Below are 18,359 nucleotides of genomic sequence, written 5' to 3'. Positions count from 1 at the left end.
GTGAAGTCTGGAGGACCTGAGTTATAGGGGAAGGGTGAATAGGTTAGGACCTTATTCCTTGGAACATAGAAGATTGAGAGGGGATTTGATAGAGATACACAAAATTATAAGGGGTACGGATAGGGTAAATGTCAGCAGGCTTTTTCCAATGAGGTTGGGTGGGTCTACAACCAGAGGTCGTGGGTTAAGCTTGAAAGGTGAAAAGTTTAAGGGAAGCATGAGAGGAAATTCAGACGATAGTGAGAGTGTGGAATGACCTACCAGTTCAAGTGGTACATTCGAGCTCAATTTCAATGTGTAAGATAAGTTTAGATAGGTACATGGATAGTAGGGGTATGAAGGGCTATGGTTCCAGGGTAGGTTGATGGGAGTAGGCAGTTTAAATGCTTTATGCTTGCACTAGATGAGCCAAAGGACCTGTTTCTGTCCTGTACTTTTCTTTGACTCTGTTTAGTGTTATTCTTGAAAACCTGAGGTTTTCCCAAACAATCCTCTAGCTTTCACTGTGAAGAGAAAAAAACCTTAAGTTTATTTCCTATTCATTCTGAAATGATAAAGCTTCATAAAATTGAAGATTATTGGCAGAATTTACTAACTTAAAAATTTATAGTCACATTTACCTAAATTAGTTTTGCTATAAGTTATGGAAGCTAAAAATGTACAAGTGACTCAAGTGTGGCGGAGGGTGAGGGGAGCCATTGTCTAGAGTTTGAAACTTGAGGTGCACCAAGCGTCTTTGTTATAAAGGAAGACAACTGCAGCACCTGAGGGAAAAGCACAAGTTGTAGCATAGTGTTTTTTCTCTTTTAATGTTGTTTATTTTCTATTTTGAGTATAATGTCATTCATTGTCTCTTATGCCTTCTTTTTTTAAATTCAACATTCAGGTACATCTGCCTCTGTTAGTCTCAATAGACCATGGATTTGCACCTTGGAAAATTTCCAGGGCGCAAGCCTGGGCAAGGTTTTTTTTGTGGAAGACTGGCAGTTGCCCACCAATGCTGTCCAGGACACATACAGCTTGGCACCAGTGACATCGCAGAGCAATGTGTGGTTCAGTGACACACACACAGCCTCAGCCAAGTCTCGAACTAGCAACCTTCAGATAACTAGACGAACGCCTTAACCACTTGGCCAAGTGATTAACCAAGTGAATATAAAGTAATGCACTATGCAAAGACATTCTCCTATTTTCCTGGTAATATTTTGCATTCAGGTGACAGATTATTTTGCTGGAGATTTAGTGACCTCGTGATGTACAAATTGATGGTTCTATTTCAAGCATCATAACAGTAACTTTATTTAAAAATAAATTGGTAAATTGATTTATTATTGTCACGTGTACTGAGGTACAGTGAAAATCTTCATAGAGACCATTTCAACACATCAGTAAAAGGAACAAGCCATTCCAGAATGCAGAAAGAAAGTATTACAGTTAGATTAAGAAAGAGCAGGCAGACAATAAGCTGCAAGTTTATACAGGATGAAGTAGACTGTGAAGTAAGACTAGCCTGGGCACTCTCTCTTCTTTCTCTATCCCATCAGGCAAAAGATGCAGAAGTGTGGAGGCACACACCATCAGGCTCAAATACTGCTTCTACCCCATTATTGTAAGGTTGTTAAACAGTCCCTTTGTATGATAAGTTGGACTGTTGACTTCACAGTCTACTTATTGGTTCCACCAAAAGTGGCATCATAAAACTGTACAAATACTCTTCTCTAAGGATATACTTTTTCCATGTAGCTAAACACTTGCACATAGTTGTAGACATTTTAGGACAGTAACTGTGTCCCACTAGCTGTGGTGAACAAGCTCAGCTCCATCTTCCTTGCTTCATTTTAGTCAAGCAAATTGTAGGTATTTTTTAACTAATGCATTGGACATTGTTCTGTGCAGAACATCAATAATTTGTCTGTAGTTTTTAAAGATAATGCCTTGAAACCCGAGAGATAATTGGGCCTTTATATCAGTTCAGTTGTTGTGAATAATAACATATAATTAATGTTTACTTTGTTCTTGGGAAAACCACTGCAAATCATTTGTATTAATATTTTTACATCTTAGTACAAGAGATTATTAAACAGTAAAATATACCTAGCCTCTCCGTCTTTTGGTTCAAATTTTTGCCAATCATGTATAGAAGATAGGTTCACCAATGAATTTCAATTACATCCACATATACTGTATAACAAAAATATACTTTAATTTGCTGGACTGACTCTTTAACAACTTGATTTCTTTAAAACTAATCAAGATAATGACATAACATTTGACTCATCAGAGTTAGCTTACAGAAACTTCATGGTTATTAGGAACTATATTAACACTGTATTCAAATTAATCTGAATCCTTTATGCAATTTTTCCCTTTCATCCCATGGGAAGAGTGATGAAAAAAATGAAATTTCTGTGACAGCAACATTTAAATGGACAAATATATGTTCCTGAACATATATTGCAGTCTTCCAGGAAATGAAAAGTAGCTTTCCACATAGAGTAGAATTACCTGCCTTGAAGGCTCGTTTACATTAACTGAATGATGTATCTTTTATAGACTGCAAAAACAAATTCAGATCAAATCCCCATAGAGATAACGAATCATACTGAATGTAAACTGAACAAGTGGACAAAGCAGGATTGCTACAACAGTGAGTTTAGACTGCCACTAGGGAGAGTGACCAATGGCTCTAGAAATGACATTTCATGTAAATATGTCCCTGAACCACTGTAGTCTCTTTCAAGAACCAGTTCCTGGAACCTTAATTCAGCTTATTGCTATTACAATGAGAGGGCTCCACTGATGAATCATTTAACTATAGATCTTCCCATTAACACCCAAGTGTTCTAAAGCATTGAGGACCTAAAGGGCTACTCAGAATTGCATTACGGGAATTGAGACTCATTAGTTAAAAACCAGTAACTTAATGAGCCTTGAGCACAGTTATTGCTACACTACAAATGAAAATGATGCTTCTTAAATACACATATTGCTATCTTCAATGAATTCATCAGCTGGCAAACAATTCCAAGGTTCCCACATCTAATAAAAAGAAGCCAGAGTGAGCCACAAAAGATAACAGCACTGGAGATAATTACTAATACCTGCCTAATTTTCTTTCAAAAGCAATAATCTCTAACTGAACTATATATCAACAAGCAAATTTTTTAGAATATTGCTTGGTAAAATAAAAAAAAACAACAAATATAAATAATTTTAAATTGGAGTTGCTTTCATTAAGGAAGGAGATGCAATAATATTATGTGCAATAGATTTTTATATGCTCATTGGAGAAGTAGATTTATCCTCCTCATGGTCAACTCTCTCACTTCCTTGCCCACCTAATCATATCCCTCCAAACCTTCCATATGTTTACTTAACCATTCCTTAAATGTATCAATACTCTTTACCTGAGCTACTCAATGTGGTAAGAGTTTCATGTTTTAACCATTCTTTATGAAGTTTCTTGTGAATTTCCTGTGGGATATCTATGTCATACTTACGTCCACTGCTGCTTTGATATTCAGATGTAAAATTCTATGGTCACTCATGGTTTGAGTAAATGAAAACTGTTCAAATTCATTACTTTACATGGCCTTTTTTTTTACATGGCCTTTCAATCAGAATAACTATGTGTTGAAAAGTATGATAGGACAGGACATGACAGATGCAATCTATTTTCTGTAGCTTAGGTATTGGGAAAATGGGGCACAAATATTACTAGTTGCAATATGTTTAAAACAGAGAGCTGGGGTAACTTTTACTTAATGGTTTGCTTTCATAGCAATCCAAGTATCAATGAGTCTCTGGAAACAGGAGAAAATCTGCAAATGCTAGAAATCCAAGCAACACACACCAAATGCTGGAGAACTCAGTAGGCCAGGCAGCATCTATGGAAAAGAGTAAATGGTCAACTATTCCGGCCAAGACCCTTCATCAGACTGTATACTCTTTTCCACAGATGCTACCAGGCGCGTGTGTTGGCGCATGGCCAAGTGGTTAAGGCATTCGTCTAGTTATCTGAAGGTCGCTAGTTCGAGCCTTGGCTGAGGCTTGCATGTGTCTCCTTTAGCAAGGAACTTAACCACACATTGCTCTGCAATGACACTGGTGCCAAGCTGTATGAGTCATAATGCCCTTCCCTTGGACAACATTGGTGGCGTGGAGAGGGGAGACTGGCAGCTTTGGTCAAGTCTTCTATAAAAAAAAACCTTGCCCAGGCTTGTGTTCTGGAAACTTTCCAAGGTGCAAATCCATGGTCTATCAAGACTAACGGAGGCCTACACACACACACTATGCCTGCTGAGTTCCTCCAGCATTTTATGTGTGTTGAATGAATCTTTGGAATTGTGGAGCCAAGATAGCTTTGGGGATTTGTGGCAGATATTCAAGGTGAAAACAGATACATTTTCGGTACATGAAGGAAATCTAAGGATATTGATTAAAGCAAAATTACACCGTAATCAAAGATCAGCCATTTTAATCATGAGCAGTTGCAAATAGTAGAATAGACTGCTTCAGTTTCTATTTATGTTTATAAATAATTGAAGTCAAGAAGTTAAAAAGAAATGGAGAAGGCACTTGGGATTGGGATCACCACGTGTGTAAAATAAACAGAAATGCAGGCTGATTAATCCTTATAGTAAATATGCACACCTATTTCTACATAATGCTATAAAACACTTGAGAAAAGATCATATATGGATGATCATTTTAAATTGATAACACTAATCACCAAAGAAAGGGAGATGTACTTTGTCTATATTCTAACAACCTTTTTATAATTGTATAAACCAGATACAAATCTCATCCCAGCATTTTGCTCCAAGAGAATCAGGCTTACTATTTCAAATTTTTTAACAAAAAAGTCCAGAAGTGCAGAGAAATCATGAATTTAGTGAAAATGAGATGCATTAAGTAAGAACCATTAATACAAGATATAATACACACATATTAATAGATCTAAAAGTCAACACATCCAGTGCTCCTGACAGCTCATAGTATTAGCATTTAAAAGAGATAGCTATTCAGAAGGTGCCTATTCCAGAATTACTTAGATTTTATACAGATCCCTAAGAAAAATCAGGAAATAAAAATAATCTCTACTTTCAAGGAAATAGGAAGGAAGTAAACAAATGTATTATCAATTGATTTGTTATCAGTAGAAACAACAATGTGAGAATCAATAATTAGAGTTATTGTAGTAATTCGTGTGGCCAGACAGAGTTAACACTGATTTATGAAAGGGAAATGGTAATTGTTTATTGTTCATTATTATGGTCGTGTGTAGTTAAGAAACGAGTGAAAAGCTTTGTTTAACTTGCCATTCATACAAATAATTTCATCACATCAGTACATCCACGAAGTACAAAGAAAAAACATAACAATATGCAGAATAAGGTGTTACGGTCACAAAGCAAATGCAGTGCGGGCAGGTAATAAGGTGCAACCACAGTGAGGTAGATTGCAAGGTCAAGTGTCCATTTTGTTGTAATAAGGGATTGTAGTTTATTCTGAATTGAACTTTGCAGGAAAGATAAGTTTAGTGAGGGGGTGTGGAAAAGAAGTGTATTTAAATTTTCAGGAAGTAATGAACTAGGTACAAAGGTATTACATAAAATCAGTACAGACCCAGATTGTTGATATTACATTAGTAGAGTATACGGACTGGTTACAGACAGAAATGGACAACTGGAAGAAAGCAAGTAACTTTCATGTTGGGAAATAGTACTTGGTATATACATCACAAGTATCAGAACTTGGGTTTCAGCTATTTACAATCTATATCAGTGAACTAGCTAAATGGAACGAGTGTCCTTTTTATGCAAGTTAAGTGAAAATACACTGCAAGAAGAATGTAAAGAAAATATTGACAGGCCAAATTGGCAAAACATCGTTCATGGAAGATAATTTGGAGAAATGTGAAGTTATTTGTCTTGTTCATAAGAAAGAAGTGGAGAGTATTTTTCAACTGGGGTTCCAGGAAATATGGATACTTAAGAGCGACCTGTACATTTAGATTTAAAATAAGCATTTTAAGCAATTAAATAAAATGTTGACAGACTAAACCTGGAATCTACAATGTTGGTCTTGTTACCGTAGAAAGGATAAACTTGCCATGGAGGAAATGCAACATTGGTTCACTTGGCTGATTCCTAGGAATGATCGGTGGAAGTTGGGGGGGGGGGGGGGGGGGTGCAGGAAAAAGAATCAACCACCCCAGGAAAAGATTAAATAGCTAAATGTTAATATCCAAGTGCTGCTGTCCACTTTAATATTAAGGCTACATAAAACAGTAATTTTCCCTTAGTCTCCCCAATTTTTTGTTTCGTTATCAGTAACTTGCCACATTTGCCTATTAAATAATCTTTAAAATTTCCAAGAAATTCAATCCTGTTATTGAAAATGCATGAGACCTATCAATAACGCAGTGAGTATTAAAGGTTCTCAATCAACCTCTAACACCAAAAAAACTACAAACTTTCTATTTCTTCACTTCAGGCTTTGGAGTTTTCAGTGTGAACGTGAAATCGAATTCTGTGCTTTGAGTGTTTTTCCTTTTTCTGTTTTCTTGCTTTTATTCTAATTTATTTTTCTTTTATATTCTTAAATAGATATTGAATTCACTGATATTCTCGGTCTTTTTCCTGTTTGTTTACCAATCTCAAAGTCTCATTGATTATGAAGACACCTTGCTGGTTGTTCTATTCACTCAAATTCTCCACATTCCCTCTTTATATATTACACTATAAGCTATATTTAGTCACAACTTTATAGTCAGTGAGAGTGAAGATGATGAGGTAATTCCATCATCAATCAAGAGATATAATTCTAAATTGTCTGCACATAATTTATATTCCACCCATTCTCCACTTACTGCACTTTTCTGAAGAAATAATTCTGGTTTAATTTGGAAAACTTGTTACATTTCCTTTTTTTTAGTCTCAGAACAGGCCCTACTAGTCCAACAAGCCATACTGCCCAGAATCCAGCTATTTAACCCAAGCCTAATTACAGGACAATTTACAATGACCAATTAACCTACTAACCAGTTTGTCTTTGGAATGTGGGAAGAAACTGTAGCAACCAGAGGAAAGTCACATGTACACTGGGAGGACATACAAACTCCTCACAGACAGCACCAGAATTGAACTCTGAATTCCGATGCTCCAAGCTGTAATGCTAACTGCGATGCTGTTTCTTTCACTGTGAAACAAACTCTGATTTCTGAGCAAATTGACTTTTTTTTAAATAGACTCCAGCTGTGGGTACTGCAAGGTCTCATCTCCACCTCGCTGGCTAGCAGTTTTTTAAAATTCAGAATGTTTTACAGGTGATTCAAAACATTCTTACAACAGTAAAGCTATAGCTTACCTATTATCGGTAGTCTGTTTAAGTGCACCACCCCTCAAATTGCAGAGACAACAATCCTGCAGAAACAAGAAAAAAACATTAAAGTAAATCATATTATCAATGATTTCCAATACAGAAACAGTCAATTACTAATTCTTAAGGGCTGTAACTTTACAAAACTTCTCAAAAGAAATTTAATATTGTTAATTATTAGGTTTCCATCATTTTATCTGCTCCCTAAATATTATATATATGAATATGAAGCTGATATAAACACCTCAACTATTATCTTCACAAAAGACGATTATATAACCATATAGTCATATATAACATATATAACTATCTACAAAACCAACTAGTCAAAATAGTACAATAAATTTAAGATTCAATATTTCTCAAGTAGAAGGATGAAAACTGTTGCTGTTTTCCATAATCTGAAAAAGAATGCTGGAATAATCAACAATGAATTAAAGTATCAGAATCTTTGCCTGTTTAGTTACAAAGCTCTGCATCACAAAACTATACAGCAACAGTAAGAAAAATGAAAGGATGGAGCACATATAAAGTAGGCGAACATGAAATCAGATTCTCACAAAACACAACCAGAAACTTCTCAAACTAGTCACAATTGACAGTGATCTTCGGGTCAAAATGGCACCAGTGAATGATTCCTTGGGCGACATTTTCCAGATAGCAAATCTTTTAAATTATTTCACTTGTTCTATGCCTTCTACTTGTTCTTTTTGTATTGTTTGTGTTGCAGAAACTGTTAGTGCCTGTGATGTACAGTTTGGACCTCGATTGAAGTATCCAGTGCTATGCTCTGGTGTGGTGTTTAGAGCAAAGTTTTCAAAAGCTTCTGTTGTGTGTACTTGTGTTCAAAAATAGTGATTTTTGTCACTTATAGTTGACTAGAAATAAGCAAGACAATCACAAAGTGCTTTGCTCACTGTGGTTTCGAGCATACAGGCTTGTAAATGCCAGAAATGGCCAAGAGTGAAAATGAAACTATTTCACTACTTAAAGTCAGGACCCACAAAGAATTTGAAGGTATCAACAATTATCTTGAATGTTACAATTTAAATTAAGAATTTGGAGGTTGCAATCATCGATTGCATTGTAAGAAAGCAGCTGGTTATCTATATTAGGTATCTGCACTGATTTTGGTCATTTACAACAATCAAAAAAAAAAAGCACCAGTATACATGGGATAAATTCCTCTGTCGATAACAATCAGGAACTACTACAAAGTTTTATAAGTTCTGTAGTAGTATTTTAATTTGTTATGTATTTCATTTAAATACATAATTTGCTACTCAGTTAACTGGTAGTTTGTCTTTTGTTAAGCACCTTTTTTAAATATTTCCATGAATCTTCGGATAATTGGAGCGGCTGTTTCATTGGACCAAAATGTACAGGCACTGATGTGCCCCAATTAACCAGAATCCACTGTATTTTTTTACAACTCTGAACATTGATCAGATTTTCTGCAGTTACAAGCTGCAAGTACAATGCAGTCATTTGACAGGCAAATGGGGACAGATTCAAACAAAAATTCAGAGAAGGTGATATATTTAGTAATGCAGCAAAACTGATTATGATTGTGGTTGCATAATATTCTGGTTTATTTTCTATAAATGAAGATAAGCAGCATAGAAGGGTTAATTGTTGTATAAATAAAGACATTGAAAGAATGTGCACACTGCCTTTTTTAGATAGCTGTCAGTCTGGGAGAGTTGATTGGAAATTAGTTCCCAGGATAATGAGTAATCAGGACTGAAATAATACACCCTCCCCTGTGCCGCTATTTACCACAAGCACAATGTAAACCACTAAAATCCCTTATGAGGAATGCAGAGGTGGACACCATTAGTTTGACCTTAGTACACATTCAATCATGGAAGAACAGCTTCCTTTCTTATGTAGAGGCTTTAGTGGATGTAAGATCTTCAAAGCACAGGGCCAGTGATGTCAATAACGACTGATTACAAAGCCACTTTTATCTGACTGTGTCTATGCTGAAAAGTCTCTGATGATGCATAAGAATGTCTTGCTCTATATGTTAAGGAGAATGTTTGAATCATCTATTTGCAAGTGTAAGATCAATCAGAGTTAATATGTTGCAAATCTTATTTTCCCACAGCAATTACACCATTTATTATTAGTCTGAAATTAAAAAAAACATTAAATAAACATTACCCACCTGTTTTGGAATTTTAAAAAATTATTTGTATTTATATAAAACCTTTCAAATCTCTTCAGAATGACCCAAAGTGTTCGACAGCCAATGAAGATTTTTTGAACTCTGGGTAACAGTACAGACAATTTATTCACAGAGCTTTCATACACAGCACTGTGACAAGGGTTAGATCATGTTTCCTTTGCAAGAATGAGAGGTAAATATTAACAATCATACTGAATGCACACCTGTTCCTCTTAGAAATAATATCAAGATATATATTCTGAGGCAATGCCACTGATATTACGCTTAAGCTTTTTTGATTAAACATTCTATGCTTGCACTAGAGAGGAGCTAAGTGGCAGTGAACTAGTTAGAAAACTTCCTACACTGTGACTAAATGAAAGATTACTACCCTTCTTGGGCAATTGGATTTGGCCCTTGAGGCAGCAGTGTGAGCATTGACCACCAAAGCCACCCTACTACTTTATTCGAGGCTTTAGAGGCATCATGGGCTATCCAGCACACAGGGCTTCTCTAGTTGTCCACTTCTTGCACTAATATTTTGTAGTTAGTGCAAATGAAATGAGATGCTGGGTTCTGGTGGTAGGATTGCAGTGAGCAACAGCAAGTTTGTCAATACACAATTGCTGAATAAAATGGTTACCACCCTTCTATAGATGCAGACCTGAAAATAATTAACATTGATTACCTTCAGGTGTGCAATTCCTGAAATTACTCTGGTTACTGTGTGCTAATAGGAAAAATATTGTGATCAATATCTCTCAAATGCACAAGAATCACACAATAAGGTCATTAAATTAAACTGGCATCGATACTTACTCAGCATCATTGTAGGCTATTATTTCTGTATACAAATTAATTTTTAGACAGACTGTTTCTTTCAATATGTTCAACACTGTACCAAAATATTAGATATATATCCCAGAAATTGTTTTATGTTTCAGTAATCTTTAAAATTATACTTGTAGAATTTTCAAATGAGGAATCGTAGAGGGTTATTGAAGGTAAAACAGTTCATGTTATATGCATGGACTTCAAAAAGTGATAAGGTACCACATGACAGGATTGTCATCAAGATTGAGAACTGCTTGGTAATAGAGGCTACAGCAGAATGAATAAAAATTTGGTTGAGTAACAAGGAAAAGAATAATGGTGAAACTTGTTTCTTTCGATTGGAGGTTCAGAGGTCAGATAATTGAACAACTGCTTTTCTTAAAATACATTTATGATTCAATGTTCAGGACGCTGTTCCAAACTTGCAGATGACACAAAACTTTGTACTGAAGTGAAAAGGCAACAGTAATTGACTTTGTTGAGATGCTGGAATGGCAAGTTAAAATCTAAAACCAAGATCTGCAAAATGTTTTACATTTGAGTAAAACTGTTACAAAATACTGTTATAAAGAGCATTATAAAATTCTGGTTTAGCCACAAATAAAGCACAGTGTCCAGTTCCAGGTGTCACATTTTAGATAAAGTCTTAATCTCTAAGACTGCACATTAAGATGGTTCCAGAGGTAACAGACTAAAATTATATATGTGTAGACCTAAGAAACTGAAGTTACTTTCCTTGCAATACATGTTTTTTGCAAAGTATAGAACAGTACAACACAGGAAAAGATTCTTCAGCCAACAATGTCTACACCAAACATAATGTCAAATTAAATGGCTACTGTCTGTATATAATGCATTTCCCTCCGTAACCTGCATATTCATGTGTCTACCCAGAAGCCTCAATCATCACTATCGTAGCTGCTTCTACTACTACATCTGGCAGCCCTTTCCAGACCCTACAGATTTCTGTGTTATAAACTTGCTCCCTAAATCTCCTTTAAACTTTCCCCTTCTCTCCTAAAATGAAGATCTAATCATGGTATTAAAAGAAAATATGGGAAGTATTGGCAGAGCAGGTAGAGAGGTCAAGAACTAGGGGTCACAAACGAAAGAGATTGCAAAAGAACCAAAAATAGCAGGACAAAAATGTATTTATAGTGAGTGATTGGGATGTGGAATGCACTGTCAGGGGTAAGAGTGGAACCTGATTCAATTGAAGTGTTCAAAAGAGAGCTATTGAAGTATCTTAAAGGAAAACATTTGCAAGATTATGGGGGCAGGGACCAGCCAGTACAGTCTATAAAGGCTGAATCATCAGCTTCTGTGTCACACCCAGTTATTATTTTACTTGTATTCTAAATAATGTGAATCAGATCAATTACATTATTTGGGGATATTGCAACATTTTCCCCTTTGCTTTGGAATAGACATTGGCCATGAGGCAAGTTCAGTCTGGTGTTGCTGGCACCAATTGTTTTGTTTTTTGGTCTTGCTGCTCTGTCAAGTGCAGAATGCTCCTTTCAACTAATATATCATTGAGCATGCTTTGGCCTTCAGCTATATTTTTGATTCAGTCTGCAATTTCAGCGTGTCCTGGGTTCAAATTCTTCATTCAGTGTGTAAAAACAATTCTCATGTACCATGACATTGCCCTGTATGATTGGTGTTAAAAACTCTCTTGGAGGATTAAGGACTTCAAACTGTAGCTTTCCTGTTTGATCATAGAACTTTTCTGCAGACTCTGCAAAGTGTAGTCTTCAGCATTATTATCAAAGGAATGAAATATTAGATCTTCTTAAAAATACAGTATATTTTTGAAAAAGGAGAATGTAACTAGATATTAGAAAATCATGCTAAAGGTAGATGGCCCATAGTCTTGTGTGGAATGTTATTGAAAGCGCTTTAAGACAGAATTCTGGCTTTATTTTTTGCGCTGGTGAGGACCTGTCTCAAGACCAGGGATGGAGTAATTTGCATAAATTGGATGGTCGTTGTTTTAGGAATGGTAAAAATGCATATACCTCTGTGAAAATTAAAAATGTAAAGCAGTTGAAAATCTGAGGTAAAAACAGAAAGGATTAGGCAGCATCCAGGGAAGATGAAATAATGTTTTGAATCAAAGGCCCTTATGCAGAACTTCAACCTGAAATATTAACTCTTCTTCAAATGCTACCTAACCCATGGGGGTTTTAGCTCATTCTGTTTTTATTTTGGTGTAAACATCTCTCAGACACTGATATTCAAAAGCACTGTGTCTTTAGAATTTTTTTGTTAGTCTGTAAGAGCGGTTTATCACTTTCTGTGAAATAGCCAGTGAATAAAATTTAGCAGATTGGAACACAATTGAAATAAAACTCAGATAATCCAATAATTTATGGTTTTATATTGCTATATTTCTTCACTATTCTTGGTTGGTGCGACTGTAATGAAACTCAATTTCCCTAGGGATCAATAAAGAATGTCTGTCTGTCAATGTTTACAATTCCTAATTATCTGACTCATTAGTTAGGAATGTAATCCAGAGGGTCCAAAGAGTGTAGAGTGTACGGCATGTGTCCAACTGAATTGCAGGGGAGGAAGTCTTTGTTGACATGGACCAGATGGGCCAAAGGACCCAATTCTATGCTGTATAATCTTAGTACAATGTTTCGCTCACTCTCTCCCTCTGGACAGACTAACTCTCAAATGCAGACTACTACAGTGTCAGATTTGACAGAAGTACCAACTATTCATAGGTCTTACAATCACAGAACTAGAAGCCAGCTATGTTCTTGACATTATTAACAAGAATAATGGTCTCATATATAATCCACTTTCTCACATTATAGATAGTTCAAACAACGTTTTCTCAAATGTGCACATTCCTCACCTACTGTACATTCAGATAATCCTTGTCACAACATTATGCGGAGGAAGGCAGCAGCGGACTTCACCTGTTGCTGGCTTTCATTAGTTACGATCTTAGCATTCTGCACTTTACTGAAGCTAATTTATAAGTGAGAAGTTCATAAAGTAATTCAGCTAGCTACGAGAAAGCATAGCATGTGTCAGATCACTGGAGGTTATAAACCAGTTCTGCCCCATATGATTCAGCAAGGACTGTTATGCATCAGCTTCTGAACAGATGCTGATAAAATGCACATCGTAACAGATGGGGCACTGTCCAGTCTGCCTCAAACTATAAGAGTCCAGGAGTAAGTGGGATTTCAGCCCATATTTTGCACATAACCTGATTATTTTTTGAATATTTCCAAATTAACTTTTAAAGATCTAACAATATACAGTGCTATAGGTTGCAGTACAAACAAAAGCCAACTAATATCGGAATAGTTCATAAAGCTCAGAGTTTGCAATGCAAACTCATGACTCAAAATAATTGGTGTTATAATCTTCAAGAGTGTTCTGGCATTCCAGCTACCAGTCCTGAAGCATATTGCTGCATACTGAGCACCGCTGGGCAGTCCCATTGAATAGATGAATTACAATTCTGGTGACCTTTCTCACAATGGCATCACTTGTCATTGTGATTCCAGGTAGATGTAAAATTACAGCCAGCTGGCCTAGATTTCTAACATTCACATTGAAACAGTGCAGTTTGAAGCAAAGCATCCAAGCCTGAAGCTGCTGATCATCTTCCTTCAAGACCATCTGCAACATTTTTCAGCCCAAGACAAATATGCACTCTCTTGCCTGTAGTTCTGCAGGAAGCTCTTTGCATAAGCAATGCCACAGGCAAAACCACACAGTAAGGCATAGCACAGTAGTTGCAAAGTTTCCATCTTCTCTGAACAACTAAAAATATCTGAAATATTAAGCAACACGTAAATGATTAGTACATAGAGATGTGAACAAATGACAATTTAAATTTCTCGCTATTCATGATGATTTATGGTTGTTGGATTATGAAGGGACAGAAGCATTTATTGTCCACAAACGAAACAGAAGTGAGGATAATGGATTGCTTGAAGTCCATCTTGCAGGTGTTAGAGATTCAAAAAGTCAACTGCCTTGGCTTTTTAAATCCTAGATTGAGATCTCCACATTTGGGAAAGGCACTATAATGCATTGCCATTCTGTTTGGAAAATGGTCAACATAGGAGGCATTACTCAAATGTTATGCAATGTAAGGCCAGCATGGTTTACGGGTTATCAGTATGGCAAGCTGGTATCTCATATGAGGTGGCTTTCAGTGCATTCAGAATTGTATAAGAGGTGGTTGAGACAAGTAGATTTTGTGTGCCTTTTGGATGCCGAGTAATCTTCCACATGCTTGACTTCAGCAATTCAGATGTTTGAACATTTTTGCCAAATTATTTAGATCTCAGTAATTATGTGCCTGCTTTTGGTAATTTTCTGATCAATATTCATCCCCAAATTTTCCAAGTAAGAAATAGTCAGTAAGAATTCTGCTCTATACTAAAGGGACATGGTAAGACCTTCATTTAAAGGAGATACTCATTGCCAGGCACATACATATATGATGCAATGGTACCTCTCCATTGATCAGTTTAAATCTGAATAGCAATGACATCTTGTAGACTTTTCTTTGTCTGTGCTCGAGTTTATAAATTGAGGCCCTCATGGAATTTCTGGTATTATAAAACATGCCTAGACTCTACATCCACTGGGTGCCTCTCTTTATCACTGTCTGCTTTTTCTCTCCTTCCGCAGCTGTGCAAATGAAAAGGCTAGGTACTCACAATGGCCAGAGAGGTCATTTAAAGCATACTTCACACAACAGACCATGAGATCTTGTTTGATCGTATTGTGACCCATCCCTTAAGTAGACTCATTGAGGAGCCCGTTAACAATTTTTGTTCAGCTCCTCATGACCATGTAGCTGTGGTTCTTCTGCACAATTAGGGAATCTGGACTGTAATGACGAGTCAAAAGTAGAAGGAACAACTCCTTGCCCTGTAAGAGTTAACACTTTTGGACATAGCAATGGAAATTGTCAGGCAGAGTGGATTGCCTCATGATAACTGAATCATGTGAATTTCATAGATCCATGTCATTGATCCTACGCAGTTTTTTTAATCTAATGTTACCACATGACCTGGACATTCAGGAAATGAAGATGATGAATTACTCCTTTTCACATGCACTGTCTGGAGCACCATTTAAGGGCTTTCACTAGACAAGAAAGCCTAAAACTCTGGAAATCCATTTCCATATGGATTCTAGTGGTCAATCAAAACAATAATGTCACAGAAAAATACATCAGAGATGCCAGCCCTTCAGCTCAACAAATCCATGCTGACCATAGCGCCCTTCCTGCTGTTTCCAGCTGCCTATATTCAGCCCAAGCCAGTCCCTTCTATATTTCTATCCAAATGCCTCTTAAATCTTGCAACTCTACCCACATTGACAACTTCTTTTACCAGCTCATTCCAAGTACCACTATCCTCTGTATAAGTAAATTACATAAACATAGAAAACCTACAGCACAATACAGGCCCTTCGGTCCACAAAGTTGTGCCGAACATGTCCCTACCTTAGAAATTACTAGGCTTACCGATAGCCCTCTACTTTTCTAATTTATCCAAAAGTCTCTTAAAAGATCCTATTGTATCCGCCTCTACCACCGTTGCCAGCAGCCTATTCCACGCACTCACCACTCTGAGTAAAAAACTTACCCCTGACGCCTCCTCTGTACCTACTCCCCAGCACCTTAAACCTGTGTCCTCTTGTGGCAACCATTTCAGCCCTGGGAAAAAGCCTCTGACTATCCACACGATCAATGCCTCTCATCATCTTATACACCTCTATCAGGTCACTTCTCATCCTCCATCGCTCTAAGGAGAAAAAGCCGAGTTCACTCAACCTATTCTCATAAGGCATGTTCCCCAATCCAGGAAACATCCTTGTAAATCTCCTCTGGCCCTTTCTATGGCTTCCACATCCTTCCTATAGTGAGGCGACCAGAACTGAGCACAGTACACCAAGTGGGGTCTGACCAGGGTCCTACATACCTGCAACATTACCTCTTGGCTCCGAAATTCAATTCCACGATTGATGAAGACCAATACACCGTACACCTTCTTAACCACAAAGTCAACCTGCGCAGCTGCTTTGAGCATCCTATGGACTCGGACCCCAAGATCCCTCTGATCCTCCACACTGCCAAGAGTCTTACCATTAATACTATATTCTGTCATCAAAGAGACAGAAGAAAAAAGAGAACCACTTCACACTTATCTGGGTTGAACTCCATCTGCCACTTCTCAGCACAGTTTTGCGTCCTATCAATGTCCCGCTGTAACTTCTGACAGCCCTCCACAACACCTCCAACCTTTGTGTCATTAGCAAACTTACCAACCCATCCCTCCACTTCCTTATCCAGGTCATTTATAAAAATCACAAGGAGTAAGGGTCCCAGAACAGATCCCTGAGGCACTCCACTGGTCAGTGACCTCCATGCAGAATATGACCCCTCTACAACCACTCTTTGCCTTCTGTGGGCAAGCCAGTTCTGGATCCACAAAGCAATGTCTCCGTGGATCCCATGCCTCCTTACATTCTCAATAAGCATTTTATGGGGTTCCTTATCAAATGCCTTGCTGAAATCCATATACACTACAACTAGGGCTCTTCCTTCATCAATGTGTTTAGTCACATCCTCAAAAAATTAAATCAGGCTCGTAAGGCACGACCTGCCCTTGACAAAGCCATGCTAACTATTCCTAATCCTATTATACCTCTCCAAATGTTCATAAATCCAGCCTCTCAGGATCTTTTCCATCCGCCTACCAACCACTAAGGTAAGACTCACTGGTCTATAATGTCCTGGGCTATCTCTACTCCCTTTCTTGAATAAAGGAACAACATCCGCAACCCTCCAATCCTCCAGAACCTCTCCTGTCCCCATTGATGACGCAAAGATCATTGTCAGAGGCTCAGCAATCTCCTCCCTTGCCTCGCACAGTAGCATGGGGTACATCTCATCTGTTTACAGCGACTTATCCGACTTGATGCTTTCCAAAAGCTCCAGTACATCCTCTTTCTTAATATCTACATGCTCAAGCTTTTCAGTCTGCTGCAACTCATCTCTACAATCACTAAGATCCTTTTCCATTGTGAATACTGAAGTATTCATTAAGCACCTCTGCTATTTCCTCTGGTTCTATACACACTTTTCCACTGTCACACTTGATAGGTCCTATTCTTTCACTTCTTATCCTCTTGCTCTTCACATACTTGTAGAATGCCTTGGGGTTTTCCTTAATCCTGCCCACAAAGGCCTACTCATGACCTCTTCTGGCTCTCCTAATTCCCTTCTTAAGCTCCTTTCTATTATCCTTATAATCTTCTAGATCTCTAACATTACCTAGCTCTCCGAACCTTTTGGGGTTTTTTTTGTAATTTATTTTATATTGAAGTTCAACATCAAACAAACATATCCATAAGATGTATTTCAGACATTGTACGTATATATCACAAATCTCCACAAAGTATTTCTCTGAGGTATACACTTATAGAAAAGAGCGGAAAGAAAAAACAAGCAAAAGGAAAAAACTATGTACAAGTAGGGAGTGATTTTTTTTTACAACATATTCATTGATTTGTGAGAATAAAATCAGGCCTATGAGGCATTAGGTAGCTAAACCATTTTTCCCAGTATGAATCAAATTGTTCCAGCTTATGATTAACAGATGCTGTTATCTTCTCCATTTTGTAAATGTCCATTGTAATTTCCATCCATGCATTTAAAGTTGGGCAAACACGAGGAAATCTGCAGATGCTGGAAATTCAAGCAACACACACAAAATGCTGGTGGAATGCAGCAGGCCAGGCAGCATCTATAGGGAGAAGCGCTGTCGATGTTTCGGGCCAAGACCCTTCGTCAGGACACAGAGATCCAGAGCAGGCAGAAGACCATGAAGAGGAGGAGGGTTGAAGACGGGAGAAGGGATCATCGGTGGGGGTAGGAGAGTCGTTGCCAAAGAAATAAGCTCAGAGACGGAGCAGATGG

At 37.4% G+C, this 18,359-nt stretch overlaps 1 protein-coding gene across 4 annotated transcripts in view; it reads right to left on the bottom strand.

Moving 5' to 3' along the window:
• LOC132396772 (lysine-specific demethylase 4C-like) overlaps positions 1 to 18,359 on the bottom strand; it is a 379,800-nt gene that overhangs the window by 130,794 nt on the left and 230,647 nt on the right. For all 4 annotated transcript variants that reach the window (XR_009513110.1, XM_059974646.1, XM_059974645.1 and 1 more), the window contains one exon: positions 7,372 to 7,427. Coding sequence is in view for 3 of the 4 variants with exons in the window: in XM_059974646.1 (XP_059830629.1) it covers positions 7,372 to 7,427 (56 nt within the window). In the remaining variant the exon portion in view is untranslated. The remainder of the gene's footprint in view (positions 1 to 7,371; positions 7,428 to 18,359) is intronic.

The sequence above is a fragment of the Hypanus sabinus genome, chromosome 7, assembly GCF_030144855.1.
Source record: "Hypanus sabinus isolate sHypSab1 chromosome 7, sHypSab1.hap1, whole genome shotgun sequence".
Lineage (NCBI taxonomy): Eukaryota > Metazoa > Chordata > Chondrichthyes > Myliobatiformes > Dasyatidae > Hypanus > Hypanus sabinus.
The sequence above is the reverse complement of the archived record's forward strand: the minus strand, read 5'-3'. Positions and strand labels throughout refer to the sequence as shown.